The 14,521-nt window shown below is 46.5% G+C and overlaps 2 protein-coding genes across 8 annotated transcripts in view; one reads left to right on the top strand and one right to left on the bottom strand.

Annotated features, from left to right (window-relative positions):
* bloc1s3 (biogenesis of lysosomal organelles complex-1, subunit 3) overlaps window positions 1-2,544 on the bottom strand; it is an 87,226-nt gene extending 84,682 nt beyond the window's left edge. The window contains exon 1 of one of the 7 annotated variants that reach the window (XR_011348119.1): window positions 2,459-2,540. Coding sequence is in view for 2 of the 7 variants with exons in the window: in XM_069908925.1 (XP_069765026.1) it covers window positions 2,389-2,429 (41 nt within the window). In the remaining 5 variants the exon portion in view is untranslated. Of the gene's footprint in view, window positions 1-2,125 lie in introns of all 7 variants that reach the window. The other 6 variants (XM_069908927.1, XM_069908925.1, XM_069908930.1 and 3 more) reach the window with 6 other exon arrangements.
* Window positions 2,309-14,521, top strand: part of LOC138748538 (tyrosine-protein kinase receptor UFO-like) — a 150,097-nt gene continuing 137,884 nt past the window's right edge. The window contains exons 1-2 of the mRNA XM_069908917.1: window positions 2,309-2,562; window positions 5,629-5,920. The gene's annotated coding sequence lies outside the window, so the exon portion shown is untranslated. The remainder of the gene's footprint in view (window positions 2,563-5,628; window positions 5,921-14,521) is intronic.

Raw genomic sequence — 14,521 nt, 5'->3', positions numbered from 1 at the left:
TCCACATCTGTCAATTAAGGTCAAGACCACCCATGGAGAGCACACAGCTTTGCCCCCTACACATATCCTTTAATCACCTATTTTGGGCATACGTGGCCGACCCCCACTGGCTGACTGGGGCTATAAAGCCCAACATGGAGCTTCTGCCACTCCCCACCTCCTGAGAATGAACCCAAGCTCCATTCCAGGTCATGAGCCATAGACAACAATCACAAGGTGTGTGTCAGTAATGGGTTGGGGCTTATTGTGGGGCACATGTACGAATCAATCATCGTAAATCCTTTCTTTCATAACTAACTGGGGGGCTGAGGGGTGGAGGGTCCTGTTCTTGCCTCTTTACAAATTACTGGCTGTTAGTTGTGTGTCCGATGCAAGTGTGTTGCATGTTTCTTCTCTGATTTTGTGTGTGTGTGTGTGTGTGTGTGTGTGTGTGTGAGTGTGTGTGAGTGTGTGTGAGTGTGTGTGAGTGTGTGTGAGTGTGTGTGAGTGTGTGTGAGTGTGTGTGAGTGTGTGTGAGTGTGTGTGAGTGTGTGTGCGCGTGTGTGCGCGTGTGTGTGAGTGCGTGTGAGTGCGTGTGTGTGAGTGCGTGTGTGTGTGCATGTGCGTGTGTGAGTGTGCGCGTGTGTGTGCGCGTGCGTGAGTGAGTGAGTGAGTGAGTGAGTGAGTGAGTGAGTGAGTGAGTGAGTGAGTGAGTGAGTGAGTGAGTGAGTGAGTGAGTGAGTGAGTGAGTGAGTGAGTGAGTGAGTGAGTGAGTGAGTGAGTGAGTGTGCGTGCGTGTGTGCGTGTGTTTGCGATCCCAATGGCCACTTTCCCTCATGGGCAAATAAAGGTCTTTTGTTACATTCAACATGTTCAGATTTGTTGTTTCTTGGACCTGTCGAACTTCTTCCTCAAGTCACAGGAGCAGCAGCAGGTCAAATTGTGGCTGATCTAAAACACGAGTCCTCACTAACATCTACAGAACTGTTGATCTTATCTTTAAATCTTGTCTCAATCTGGAGTAAAGAATTCCAAATATTCAACACTCCTTTAAATGTATGTCTCATTTTAGTCCTAAATTGTCTATTTATTCTGGGTAATCACTAACTATAAATTCCAAACAGGGAATATCCTCCGTACAGAGCCCGTTCAAATTCTTCTTAAATGTTAAAATTGAGCCACCATTCACCACTTCAGCTGGCAGGTCATTTCACACTTCCACCACTCTCCGTATAAAGAGGTTTCCCCTAATATTCCACCAAACTTTTCCCCTTTCACCCTTAACCCATTTCCCATTTTGTATCTCACCTACCTTCAGTGGAAAAGCCTACCTACCTATACCCCCATAATTTTAAATACCACTATCAAATTTCCCCTCATTCTTCTACACTCCAAGGAAATAAAGTCCTAACCTGTTTAACCTTTCCCTGTAACTCAGTACCTGAAGTCCTGGCCACATCCTAGTAAATCTTCTCTGCATTCTTTCTATCTTATTGATATCTTTCCTGTAGTAAGGTGACCAAAACTACACATTATTCTCCTACTCCAGCTCCTATTGTCTATTGTTAAATTTGGCCTCACCAATTTCTTACATGACTTTACCATAATATCCCAACTCCTATACTCAATACTTTGAATTATGAAGGCCAACATGCCATAAGCTCTCTTTACAGCCCTATCTTACTGTGACATTATTTTTCTGTATTCCCAGATCCCTTTGTTCTACCACAGTCCTCTGGGCCCGACCATTTACTGTGTACATCCTTTCTTGTTTTGTCCTTCCAAAATGCAACACCTCACACTTGCTTTGGAGCGAAGGACAAGATACTGAGAGGCATTGATAAGGTGGACAGCCAGGGTGAGAGGAGCAAACACCAGAGGACATCTGTAGAAAGTGAAGGGAGAGAAATTTAGGGGAGACATCAAGGGTAAGTTTCTTCCCCCACAGAGAGTTGTGGGTGTCTGGAATGCCTTGCTGGGGGTGATGGTGGAGGCTGAAACATTGGGGGTATTTAAGAGACAGGAACAAGGATGAATAAAAAATAGAGGTTAAAGGGTGGGAAGGACTTAGTACTTTTTTTGGGTAGGAATATATGGGTCAGCACAACATCGAGGGCCGAAGGGCCTAATACTGTGCTGTTCTTACCTTATTTGTAGCTAACTTTGATTAGAACAGGTTTGGTGGGCAAATCACCCTCTCCTGCTACTTACTTCCGCATTGTCAGCATAACCGAGCTGATTGACGGCTCATCGACCTATCAGACCAACAGACGGCCCGACGCATCATCCCTATTGGCCCACTCGGCAGCCAATCAGAGCAGCGCGTTCCAACGTCAACAAGCGCGGGCCAGAGAGGAGTTCCGGCGGTCGCCGGGAGCCGGTAACGGTCGGAATAATTCTATCCCTCACATTTCCGGGCGGACAGGGCGCACCCTGCGTCGGTCCCACATTCCCCACGCCGCGACTCGGAGACATTTACCCGCTGACGAAAACCGCTGCTCCGTCGGCGGCCGCGCATCGCCAGGGCCCGGTCACGTGACGGACACAGCGCCTCCCTCGCGGCGTGGAGGATGACACGCAAAGGCAGGTCGCGGAATGCTTTGTATTTTTGAGTGCAACGGCGCCCCCTAACCGTTCGGAGGGTTGACCACCCCGTGTGCGATTAGAGGGCGACAGCGCCCCCTGGCGTGGAGGAGGGTGAAACATGCCTTTGTCTTGAGACATCAGGTTGGAGGTTGGAGTTACCCTCTGGTGGTAAAACTTTTACAGAAAAGTTTTTAAAAATTCAGTTAGTTCAGAGGAAAGGCTGGAGGGATTTCAGACTTTATTGCTTTTGAAATGCTTCCAGAGTGGAGAGCGTATTATCTGGGAAATTTCTTCACAGTAAATTGAATGAGGAAGACTTCGATGTCAAAAATCATGATTTGTCCCAGGAAATTCTTCTCAGAAAAAAAAACAGTTTATCAGAGTAAATATAACGACATAGGAGAGGAGTAGGTCAACCAGCCCATTGAGTCACACCAACAACCTTGCATTTGACGTTAGCAAAACCAAGGAGATGATTGTGGACATCAGGAGGAAGTCAGGACAACATGAAGCAGTCCTCATCGAGGGCTCAGTCGTGGAGAGGGTCAAGATCTTCAAATTCCTGGATGTCAACATCTCCGAGGATCTGGAGCCTCCACGTCAATGCAAACATGAAGAAGGCTCGCCAGCATCCATACTTCTTGAGGAGTTTTGATGAGATTCAGTATGTCACTCCCGAAAACCTCAGGGTACCATGGAGAGCATTCTGGCCAGTTGCGTCACTCTCTGGTATCGAGGTGCCAACTCTCAGGACAAACAACTCCAGAGGGTTGTTAACTTGGCCTGTGACATCATGGGCACCAGTTTTTACTCCATCTAGGACATCGACAAGAGGCCATATCTTAAGGAAGTAGCCTCCATCTTCAAAGACCCCCACCACCCGTCTTCAATATGCTCATCTCCACCCACCTGCCTTTTCCCCATATCCCTTAATTCTCCTACTATGTAAAAATCTATCCAATAGGAAATGATTTCATGAGAAACTGAATGCTGTAATGATTGTACCTGACCAAATAGATGACATTAAGGGGTCTGAAATGGTCTTCCTTATCCATAGTTATTAAAATGTGCACTGAATGAGGAAGGCAAACTTTGTATTAAAATTATGAGGGAACAATAAAGTAAGTAGGAAGGACCAATTTCCCCAAAACTTGGAGAGGGGTGAGGAGAGCAGGAGTTAAAATTTAAAGTAATTGATGTACTCTTAGACAGGCACATGGATGAAAGAAAGATGGAGGGTTACGAGTTAGGAAGGGTATAATATTTATTTTGGTAGGAATATATAGGTCCGTGCAACATCAAGGGCTGAAGGGCCAGCACTGTGCTATAATATTCTATGTTCTATAAAAGGATTAGATGGGAGGTACAGAAATTATTCAGTCAAAGGGTGAAATTGTTTTGAAGCAAAAGGGATGCTCACATTGAAAATGTATTGCTTGGTCAGGTTGTGTTTGTGCAATCAGATGATAATAAGACTTGATTTGATGACGATTTGACTTGATTGCTTGTCTCGATGATGACACGTTTTGATGACATGACTTAATTACGACTTGACTTGATGACTTGATTTGTCTTGATGACTTGATCTGTGATCTGGATGGGGTGGGGGAGGGAGGCTGTGTACCAAATGAGGTAAAGGGGAGTTCAGGCTGGGCAGCACTGCTTTACCTATCTCAGATGAGATGGACCAAATGGCCTCCTTTTAAATCATAAATTTTCTATCATTATTTAGCTAGAGAAGGTCAATTAAAAGAGGCCAATTCAACAGCTACATGAACACTTACCATGTTGAAATGGTTTGTACATTTACAGATGCCAGTAGATGATCCTACAGTTCAAACATGGTGCAGACTGATTTGATTGTTTTAGATTGCTTTAACGGGACATCATTCAAGCGAAGGTCTCATAAGAGAAATAGGAGCAGGATCGGCTGATCTGACGATCGGCTCATCTCCACCAACCTTGCTTTAATATATTTACTGAGGTCGCCTCCACTGCTTCAATGGGCAGCAAGTTGAGGGGGGGTGGGGGAGGGTGCTACCTTTCGTTAACACCATCCGCCCCTTCGACACCATTTTTATTGTGTCAAGCGTCAGTGTACGCCACTGACGCTTGATGTGGCCAGGGGCGGGTGGAGAGTCGCTAGCGGGCATTAAATAGATGCTACTGATGCAGGAGGGAGTGGGTGCGGGACTGACGGCCCTGGCTTTGAAGAAATTTACAAAGAATTTATTGTCATGAACAAGTCACAAAATTCATTGTTTTGCGGCAGCGTCACAGAGCAAATATTATACAAACCACACTGCAAAATAATCATGGAAAAGACAAAGTGAGGTAGGGTCTATGGTTCAATCAGGAATCTGATGGCAGCAGGGAAAAAGCTGTCCTTGTGCCGCTAGATGCTCGTCTTCATGTTTCCTTACCTTTCTCCTGATGGTAGCAGGGTGAAGAGGGCATGGTGGGGGTATTTGGGGATAGAGGATGCTTTCTTAAGACACCACCTTATGTAGATGGTCTTCGATGGAGTGAAGTCTGGTGCCCGTGATGTCGCAGACTGAGTTAAGACCCTCTGGAATTTTTTTCCTGTCCTCCATACCAGACAGTGATGGAACCGGTCAGAATGCTCTCCACGCTACACCTGTAGAAGTTTTCGAGAGCCTTTGGTTGACGTACCGAATCGCCTGAATCACCTCACAAAGAATAGCCGCCGGCGAGCCTTCTTTCTGATTGCATTGGAGGTGGAAGCGGTGACACCCAGGAATTTGAAGTTCTTGACCCTCTCCTCTGATGACCCCTTGATGAGGACTGGTCCATGTCCTCCTGAAGTCCACAATCATCTCCTTGGTTTTGCTAAGGTTGTTGTTGTGACACCGCTCGACAAGCTGATCTCTCTCCCTCCTGTACGCTGCCTCATTGCTGTTTGTGGTTTTGCCCACGACTGTTGTGCATTCGGCAAATTTGCAGAGAGCATTTGAATTTAAAGGGAGCAGACGAATGGATTTCTCAATGTCTCAGTCAGTCGAAGGGTCCAATTTGAAATGCGAACTGTTTCTTGCTCCGCAGATGCTACTTGAACTGCTGAGTTTTCAGTCTGTTTTTATTTCGGATTTTTAAAGATCAGATGAGGATATCCCTATCCTTGGGTATTGGCTGACATCACGGATCTACACAACTGCAAATGATTCAGAAACAGGAATAATATGGAATAAAACAGAAAATGCTGGTAGCTTCTGTCGAAAGACATTCTTCAAGCTAATGTTTAGAGTCAAAGACCCTTGATTGGAAGGGAGGAAGAGAGGGAGAATGGAGAAAAAGTTAATTCAAGAAGCAGAGAAACTGAAGGAGATCAATGGAGGTATGGAATAAGCAGTGAACTCCCACTGGGTAACGTTTTGGCTTGTACCGTGAAGACGAGATAATGTTGTCTGGTCTAAGCAACTGTTGAGCAGAAAGCCGGCGGGCGCCTGAATAAAAACATCTGTGGGGGGGAGGTGGTGCTGGGGAGGAGTGGTAGTAGGGGAGGTGGTGGGGAGGGATGGGGGAGGGGTGGAGGTCTATTCTTTTCTCAGTTCCAATTTAGGGAATAACTTCAGTCCCTATGTACTTAAAACCACACACTCTTTATTTTTTTAATCTAAAAAAAATTTAGACATACGGCATGGTAACTGGCCCTTCCAGCCCACCAGCCCCCTGCCACCTACAAACCCCGGTACATTTAGAAGGGTGGGAGGAAGCTGGAGAAAGTGTACAAACTCCTTACAGTCAGTGACGGGTCCGGATCGCGGGCGCTAACCGCTACGCCAACCGTGCCGCTCCCAAGCTTGCAAGCCCCAACCGAGCATTGCCATCTTGTGCCGTTCAATTGATATGCAGAGTCTCACTTGGATATTCACAGCCAAGGGAGCCCCGGCCAAGGTCTGAGGCTTACACATTTGTTGTCACGCCCACCTGCATATCTCTGATTGGGGGGGGGGGGGTTCATAGCCATCTCGTGTTGCGGGCATTTCCTATATCAGTCTTGAGCACCTCCGCATTGATAAGCTCATTGGGTAGTAATCGGAACAGTGATGAATCACTGAAACCATTGTACACATACAAGACCCTGTTATCCAGAATTTAAACAACCATCAGCCTCAAGCAACTAGCAAAAAATTTGAGGAAAATAAATTAAAATTAATAACAGGTAAAAATATGTAAGTTTAAAATTGTAAAAGTAAATGTTCTCTGAAGGTGGGAGCAAATATCCAGCTGGCGAGGGCCTCAAAACAGCGATGGCATCGCCCAGGATGAAGAGCTGGTTGATGCTGCTTGCCGCTGGGGTGACTCTCTTAAACCGTCTCCTTATCCCTGCTTAGTTAGAGTCGCCCCGGTCGGAGGCTTTATCTATAAACCTGCTGAGTTTCTCCAGCACGTTTGCGTGTTGAACTGAACCCCCAGCGTCCTGCCGACTCTCTTGTTTAACTCCACTGGCATCCACCCCATTGCCAGCATTCACGGAGACATTTACTGGGTTCAAAAATCCCATCATGGGAGGTGCCCTGGCAGATGGACGTGGAGGAGGGAGCTGGTGGCGACCTTGATCTCTCAGAGACTGAAGATGGCCAAGTGGAAGCAAACCAGTCATTCATCAATGTAACGTGACAGCAGAACTGAAGTAGGGAGGATTTAATGGAAAAGATATGAAGTTACTTCACTCAAAACGTAATGATTTGTTTCAATTGCATTTTTTGAACTTTGCTCTATGAAAGTCTGACTCTATCCATTTTAGCAAATGCTTCATATTAACATCCAACTCCTGTCTCCTCCTGAAGAATTGCTCCACATTATGGCCTTGAAGTTGCCAGCGGTGGTCATTTTTAGTGATTAAAAGAACAACTTTATCGGTTAGCATTAACAAGCGTAACACTGTTACAGCGCCAGTGGCCTGGGTTCGAATCCCGTTCTATCTGTAAGGAGTTTGCCCGTTATCCCCGTGTCTGTGTGGGTTTCCTCCGGGTGCTCCGGTTTCCTCCCACCCTTCAAAAACGTACGGGGGTTAATTGGGTGTAATTGGGCGGAATGGGCTTGTGGACCGGAAGGACCTGTTACCATACTGAATGACTAAATTTTAAAAAATAATAAAAGATCCCCTTCAACCTGGTCACAACCTCTTTTTGCTGCTACTTTCAGGCAGAAGGTACAGAAGCCTAAGGTCCAGAACCTCTCAGTTCAATATCAGTTTTTTTTCCCATAGGTAAAACGCTCTTGATCGTCCAAACCAGGAACTATCCATCAACTACCAAAGGATCTGCCTGTACTGAAACATCAATCATTTCCTTGCACTACCCGTAACTGTGAATGTATTTATCTACTCTTTTATTAGTTCCTCGCTATCCCAAAATTCCTTTATTGTCATGTAATAGTACAGAACATGTACTATTACATGAAATTGCCTTCTCCCTGCCGCAGGGTAGAGTCGCCGTTAGTGTCGTCTGGCGCCCCCTACAGAACGAGAGAAAGAGGGGCGAAAGGGAGTCCCTTCAGAGAAACTGAGTGACTCCAGCAATTCCCGCGGTCACATAGACACCTGTTCGAGCTCCAGATCTACAATCAGGAAGCCCTCAGCGCCCGAGGCTCTTCGGGCATGTTTGTGGCAGCTTAATGTGTACTACTGTGGATGGTGAATCTCACGTACCTGTACAGTATTATGGACATGACAGTAAATACCATAGTCATTAGTGCATTTTCTCAATTATGGACAAATTGCGTTATGAATGTCCCTGCAAATGGAATCTGTCCCTTACCTGGGTGGGGGGTCAGGTCGGTGGCCAGAACTGCCTACAGTACTCCAGCTGTGGCCTAAGGGAAGTACTATATTTGCCAGCGTGTAAGATGGTCCTTGAACGTTAAAAATGCCACCCCAAAACCAGGGGTCATCTTATACACCAAGTATAAAATCCGAACCTTCTCAGTGGTCCCCCTCTCCCCCCCCCAACCCCCGTGCCAAGTTTAAAATCCAAACTTTTTATAGTGATTTCTCAGTGCTCTCCCACTTTAAACACCCTGTTGCAGGGGCCGACGGTGGTTTATTTTTAAATATGCTCAAAAAATTTAAACTTTTACTGGATAATTTGCTTTTAAAATATTTGTGAATTAGTACAGTGAAACCTCGTTAGAACGTGATTCGTTAATCCATGGAATTGCTTACAGCGCGGGTGTCTGTGGACCCCAAACCTTGATTTTAGGATGCCAGGCTAACAGCCACAAACTCAAAAATGGACACTCATGACTCATTTACAAGATGTGTACGTTAATATGTGGAGTTTAAAGGTCTTATTATAGGGTTTGAGTCACAGCGTTCTGTCTTCCTGCTTCCTGAATCATGACGTATATGCATCTCTTCCGGGACTTGACTGTAACGTGGTATGAAATCTTGGACCCCAACTACCGCGTTCTAACGAGGTTTTACTGTATTTTAAATGTGCCTGGCAGCATCACTCCACTGGCCAGTGGTAAGTGCCAGCTTTGGGGTAGCTTTATACAGTGGGTGTAGCTCCAAGCCCTCATTTCAGGAGGGGTGGGTCATCTTATACGCCGTCATAAACGGTGTCTTATTAACCACCTTAATCCGCCTGTCCTACTGCCTTCGAAGATCCTTTGGCGTGAACACCAGCTACCATCTCTCTGTTCCTCAGTGTTTCCTTGGGGCCTTTGTTGTATTTCTTAGTTTTACCAGTCCACCCAAGGCGCATTATCTCGCAAATTTTAGGAGTAATTTTCACCTGCCATTTCACTGTCCCTTCCCAACTTGTGAAAGTCAATCTCTGGCCAAAGACCATCTTCCTGACGATAAAAAGCATGTCATCTGCAAATTTGCCTCCCTTCATCCTCCGCTTTGTAAATAAAAGCCTATGGGCATAGACATACTGCGACTCCATGCTTTCACGAAGACGCTACCCTGTCAATTTAAATGAGAGGAAGATCTCTAACGTTCACTAGCACGGTAACAACTCGGCAGTGGGGAGAATGGAGAGCACCAAGGCCCCTGGAGTTCACTTAACTAGTGGCCCATCTTGGACACTCCAGATCTCCTCATTTGTCAGGAAGGCGTAACATCGACTGCACTTCCTGAGAAGCAGTCAAAGCCTCCAGCCACTGTCATGTCAACCTTCTACAGGAGCTCTAGTGAGAACGTCCTAACCGGCTGCAGAACACAGTGTGGGTATGGTTGTAGCAGAGAAATGGATCAGAGGTCAATCCACAGGACTGTAAGAGTGGCAGGGAGGATCACTGGAGTCTCTCTCCCCCCCCCCCCCCCCCCCCCATTGATGTGATCTACCAGGATAGTTGTCTGGAGAGGGAGTGCAAAATCATTGAGAACCCCTTCCACCCCTGCACACAGCTGCTCCCATCGGGGAAGAAATCCAGGAGGATCAGAGCCGGCACCACCAGGCTGAGGAACAGCTTCTTCCCACGGGCAGTGAGAACGCTGAACAACCAAAGGAACTGCTCACACTCACCCTCCAAGACTCTCATCTTCATGAACAAAATATTTATTTATTTGTATATATGAACACTTGCCCTGCGTATGTATTGCTTGACTGTATATGTGTTATGTCTGGTTGTGTGTCTCTGTGTTTTGGACCGAGGACCGGAGAACGCTGCTTTGCCGGGTTGTACTTGTACAATCAGATGATAATAAACTTGACTAATAGGCCCTACCGGCCCTCAGACCCGTGCCGCCCAAAACCCCAATTAACCACAACCTCCGTAGTTTCCTGGAACAAAACTACTGTTTGTTGCAGGATCGATGGCTTTGTGGAACTGTTGCAAAATCTTTCACTGTGGAAATTCAGGGTCCTGTCTTCATCCCACATTGTCATTACCGATTGAGACAAATCCAGCACCAAGACCAAATAATTAATATTCCAAACCAAACCTGAAGAGCAGAGGGTTACGTGGATTGCATTTCATAGTTTGTTACCATCACGATGTCGTACTTCTTCCAAGTGTTGTAAAGCAACAACATTCCTTTGTTCAGTGGTCAATATTACAATGCAGCAAATGCAACAGCCACTTGTGTTAGAAAGTTGTGCGCTCAAGTATTGTGCCTGCCCTCTCAGGCCAACGCAAATGGTACTGTTTTAAAGAGGAGCACGGTTCTTGCTGGTGTCCTGGTCAATCCTTCATTTTTGCACTCTCGCCAAGTGCCCCCACTCCAGCCAAGTGCCTGCCACAGTTGCCAAGATGGTTTCACTGTCGCCAAGATCGTTCTCCTCTTAGCAAGATCCTCGCACTATTGCCAAGAAGCTTCTATTCTCTCCAAGCAACCCTCCCCCACTTTTGCCAAGTGACCTCCCCACCCTCGCCAAGTTCCCCCAAGTCTAACCAAGTGCCTGGCCACTCTCGCCAAGTGAATCTCCCTCTCTCGCCAAGTGACCCCCCACTCTAACCAAGTGACCCCCCACTCTCATCGTTCCCCCCACTCTAACCATGCCTCAACTCTAACCAAGTGCCCCCAACTCTCACCAAGTGACCCCCGCACTCTTGCCAAGTGACCCACTCTAACCAAGTGACCCTCCCACTCTCACCAAGTGACACCACTCTCGCCACAGTAATATTAAAATAGCTGATCTGTTTTCTACCCCAGTGGTTGTCAGAGCTGTACGGGCCCAAGACCTGCTGCATCACAACTCCAGTGACCCAGGACACTGTCTTGTGTGTAATTTGCCCCTTCTCCACGTGACGACAGGAGTTTACCCCGGTTTTGTCCCAAAGATATAGGGGTTAATTGGCTGCCGGAAACTGCACCTAGTGCGTGGAGCAATCTGGGGGCAAGTTGCTGCAAAAGTGGGAACAATAAGTTACCGGGACATTTAGTGGGGAAATGGGACTGCTCTGTGAGCCAGCTTCAACACCGCGGATCAAAATGGCCACAAGGACATTTGCTGTTTATGGGGTCTTACCCTGCACAAATAGGAAATTATCTAGCCCACGTTGACTAGACTTCAAAAGATCTTCACTGCCAGTTACTTCACGTGCAACAGACAACTGTGAGTCCAACAAATAGAGGACTCGTGCACAGACATGCAAAAGATGCAATTAGCATTCACCAGAAGGCTTGCGAACTTATTCTCTCCACGGATCCAGATCCCCACAATTTTTCCTTTCTGATTTCCGGGAATCTGCAAGGTTTTTTTTTTAAATTTCACCGTTTGTTGAATGCACAAGAAATGTGGTTTATCGGAGAAGTCGATGTTCAACCAGTGGGCGGGTGCCCAGACGGAGGATGAGGTGATGAAGTTCGGCACCTTCCTTGGCCACAGTCCCATCCCCCGCCACAGTGGCCTTCGGAGGCTAAGCCCCGAGATGCCCATTGCCCCTCACAGGGAGGGAAGGGGCAGATTAGTTCACACGGAAGGTTAATGGCATTGAGCCCAGCAAGGATTCAGAGAAAATAATTCCCTGGGATTATGAGGCAAAGAAATGAAATCACTTTCCATTTAAATCAGGCAGAATTTTGGACAGATGTTTAAGAGTTTTGGAATTAATACCGAATTACTGGATCAGGTCAGTGTATGTAATGCATTGCCCATACAGAAGAAAATAAGGCCTTTTGACCTCCTGAATATGCTTTTTGTTTAAGTGTTATCCAATTAATCTCATTGCTTTCCCAGAATTTTATTTTCTTTTCAATTTCCTTTTGGGAGTCACTATTAAATCTCCTTTCCGTTTCCCTTCAGCCAGTGCATTCCAGATGAATTTGAAACAAATGTCCTTTTCTCCCCTCTGGTGAATGCCAGCCATTGCTGCACTTCCTGTCAGTGGAAGCAGTTTGTCCCTATTATGCTTTCTCGTTTGGAAATTACACATCTCCCCAAGACCTCGACTGCCCTGTGACCTTGTCTGTCCCGCAAACTTGTCTCCCCCTCTGACCCTGTCTGCTCTCTGATCTTGCCTGGCCCACTGAGAAGATTCATATTTGTTTTCTCATGCAGATTGTTGGTGTGATTCACTGCAGAGGCAAGTTGCCTTAAACAATTCCATCTGTCCCCATTGGAAAAAAATGTTCTGGACGTTGCAATGTCAGAGAAATATACAAATACTCATCAATTAATGTGACCTGTGCCCATAAACCAAGTTTATTATCATCCAATTGTACAACCTGTTCGAAGCAGTGTTCTCTGGCCCTCTGTGCAACGCACTGAGACATACAGAAAAATGATACATATGCTGTACGTATATACATATAGAAAAATAAATAAATGTAAAGTCTCGGTGGGTTTGTATGAGCAGTTCATCCCTCAGCCTAGTGGTTCTGGGTCCTGGATCTCTTCCCCGACGGGAGAAACTGAAAGAGGGTGTGTGCGGGGTGGAAGGAGTCCGCAATGATTTTGCGAGCCCTCTTTAGACAACAATCCCAGTAGATCACGTCGATGGAGGGGAAGGAGGCTCCAGTGATCCTCTCCTCTTAATGAAAGTTAAAAACACAAATCCTATTCTACGTATCATATCCTGGACACACAACATCTCCTCACTTGTCAGGAATGTGCATCAGTGTCTGCATTTCCTGAGAAGGGGGGCAAAGTTACCGTCTACTATTATGTCAACCTTCCACAAGAGCTCTAACGAGAGCGTCCTGGCCGGCTGTATCACAGTGTGGTTCAGCTGCTGTAGAGCATTGCATCGGAGGTCAATCCACAGGACCATAAGAGTGGCAGAGAGGATCACTAGAGTCTCTCCCTCTCCACCCCCCAACAACGTGATCGACCGGGATCTTTGTCTGAAGAGGGCGCGCAAAATCATTGAGGACCCCTTCCACCTGGCACACAGCATCTTTCAGCTGCTCCCATCAGGAAAGAGATGCAGGAGGATCAGAGCCAGCCCCACCAAGCAAGCTGAGGAACAGCTTCTTCCCTCCAGACTATTATTTATTCATTTTTATGTATATTTACCTTGCAGGTTTTGCCTCTTCAGGCAAAGGTGAGGAGAATGCAACTCTGACTTCAAATCCCCGGGCTCGGCTCGCCCAGCCATCAGTACCTGGAAAGGGCCCCAGCTATGGGCAAATAGCACATGTCAGTCTGGCAGCAGGGGCTGGCAGCTGTGACAGAGCGCAGGAAACATTTTCCATTGCGATCTGCAGTAGCAAACTCGGTGGGCGAAGGATCTGTACGGACAACGGCCAGTGAGCACGGTCTTGTAACAGACCACTGCGGGGCAATCCCACATCACTTTGGCTGTCGTGCCCTGCACTCTGCAAGGCCCAGTGGCGTGGGACCCAGAGGGAGGCGTTTGTCCCGGTCAACCACTCGCCTCCAAGTCCTTCCCCTGGCACACGGTGCCTAAAGCTGAAGGCACCATGTTCACCTTTGCTTGCGAAGGGATGGGCCAGGGATGGATGGATATACATACAGCATATGTACTATTGCATGCGTGTTACTTCTGTTTGCACCGAGGTCTGGAGAATTTCGTCAGGTTCTACAATCGGATGACAAATGAACTTGAACCTGAACTCACAGGTATCCAGATGGAGTAACTCCACAATCCAATGTTGAATGTTGCCACCTTTTGGAGCACAGGATTACATGCCAAGGAAGTATTGAATCTCAGCGCATAGGCACCCTATGAGGAATGGTCTCATTTTAGGGCCCTATTGTAAGGCTGAAACCGATTTTAAAAAAAAAACACTATCTATTCCGCTCAAGAAAAGAAAAGGTAATGTCATTCAATTTAATGTGAATAGGATTTAATACTGAGAATGGACTGTGCAAATGTAATGAATAAGTTATTACTTTTGAAATAACGTAAATTTATTCCTTGGTGTTGACTCATCAGTCAACTGGACTTTAGTCTTTACTCCCTAATTTTTCAAGAGTGTTTTTAACTTTTCATAGCTGTGGTTAATAAAAGTAAGTTGCGGCCAAGGCTATCCCTTATCGGGCCTGACTTTTGCTGATGTTCAATGTCTCCATTG

The sequence above is a fragment of the Narcine bancroftii genome, chromosome 13 (assembly GCF_036971445.1).
Source record: "Narcine bancroftii isolate sNarBan1 chromosome 13, sNarBan1.hap1, whole genome shotgun sequence".
Classification (NCBI taxonomy): domain Eukaryota; kingdom Metazoa; phylum Chordata; class Chondrichthyes; order Torpediniformes; family Narcinidae; genus Narcine; species Narcine bancroftii.
Note: the sequence above shows the minus strand (reverse complement) of the source record. Positions and strands in the feature narration are given on the sequence as shown.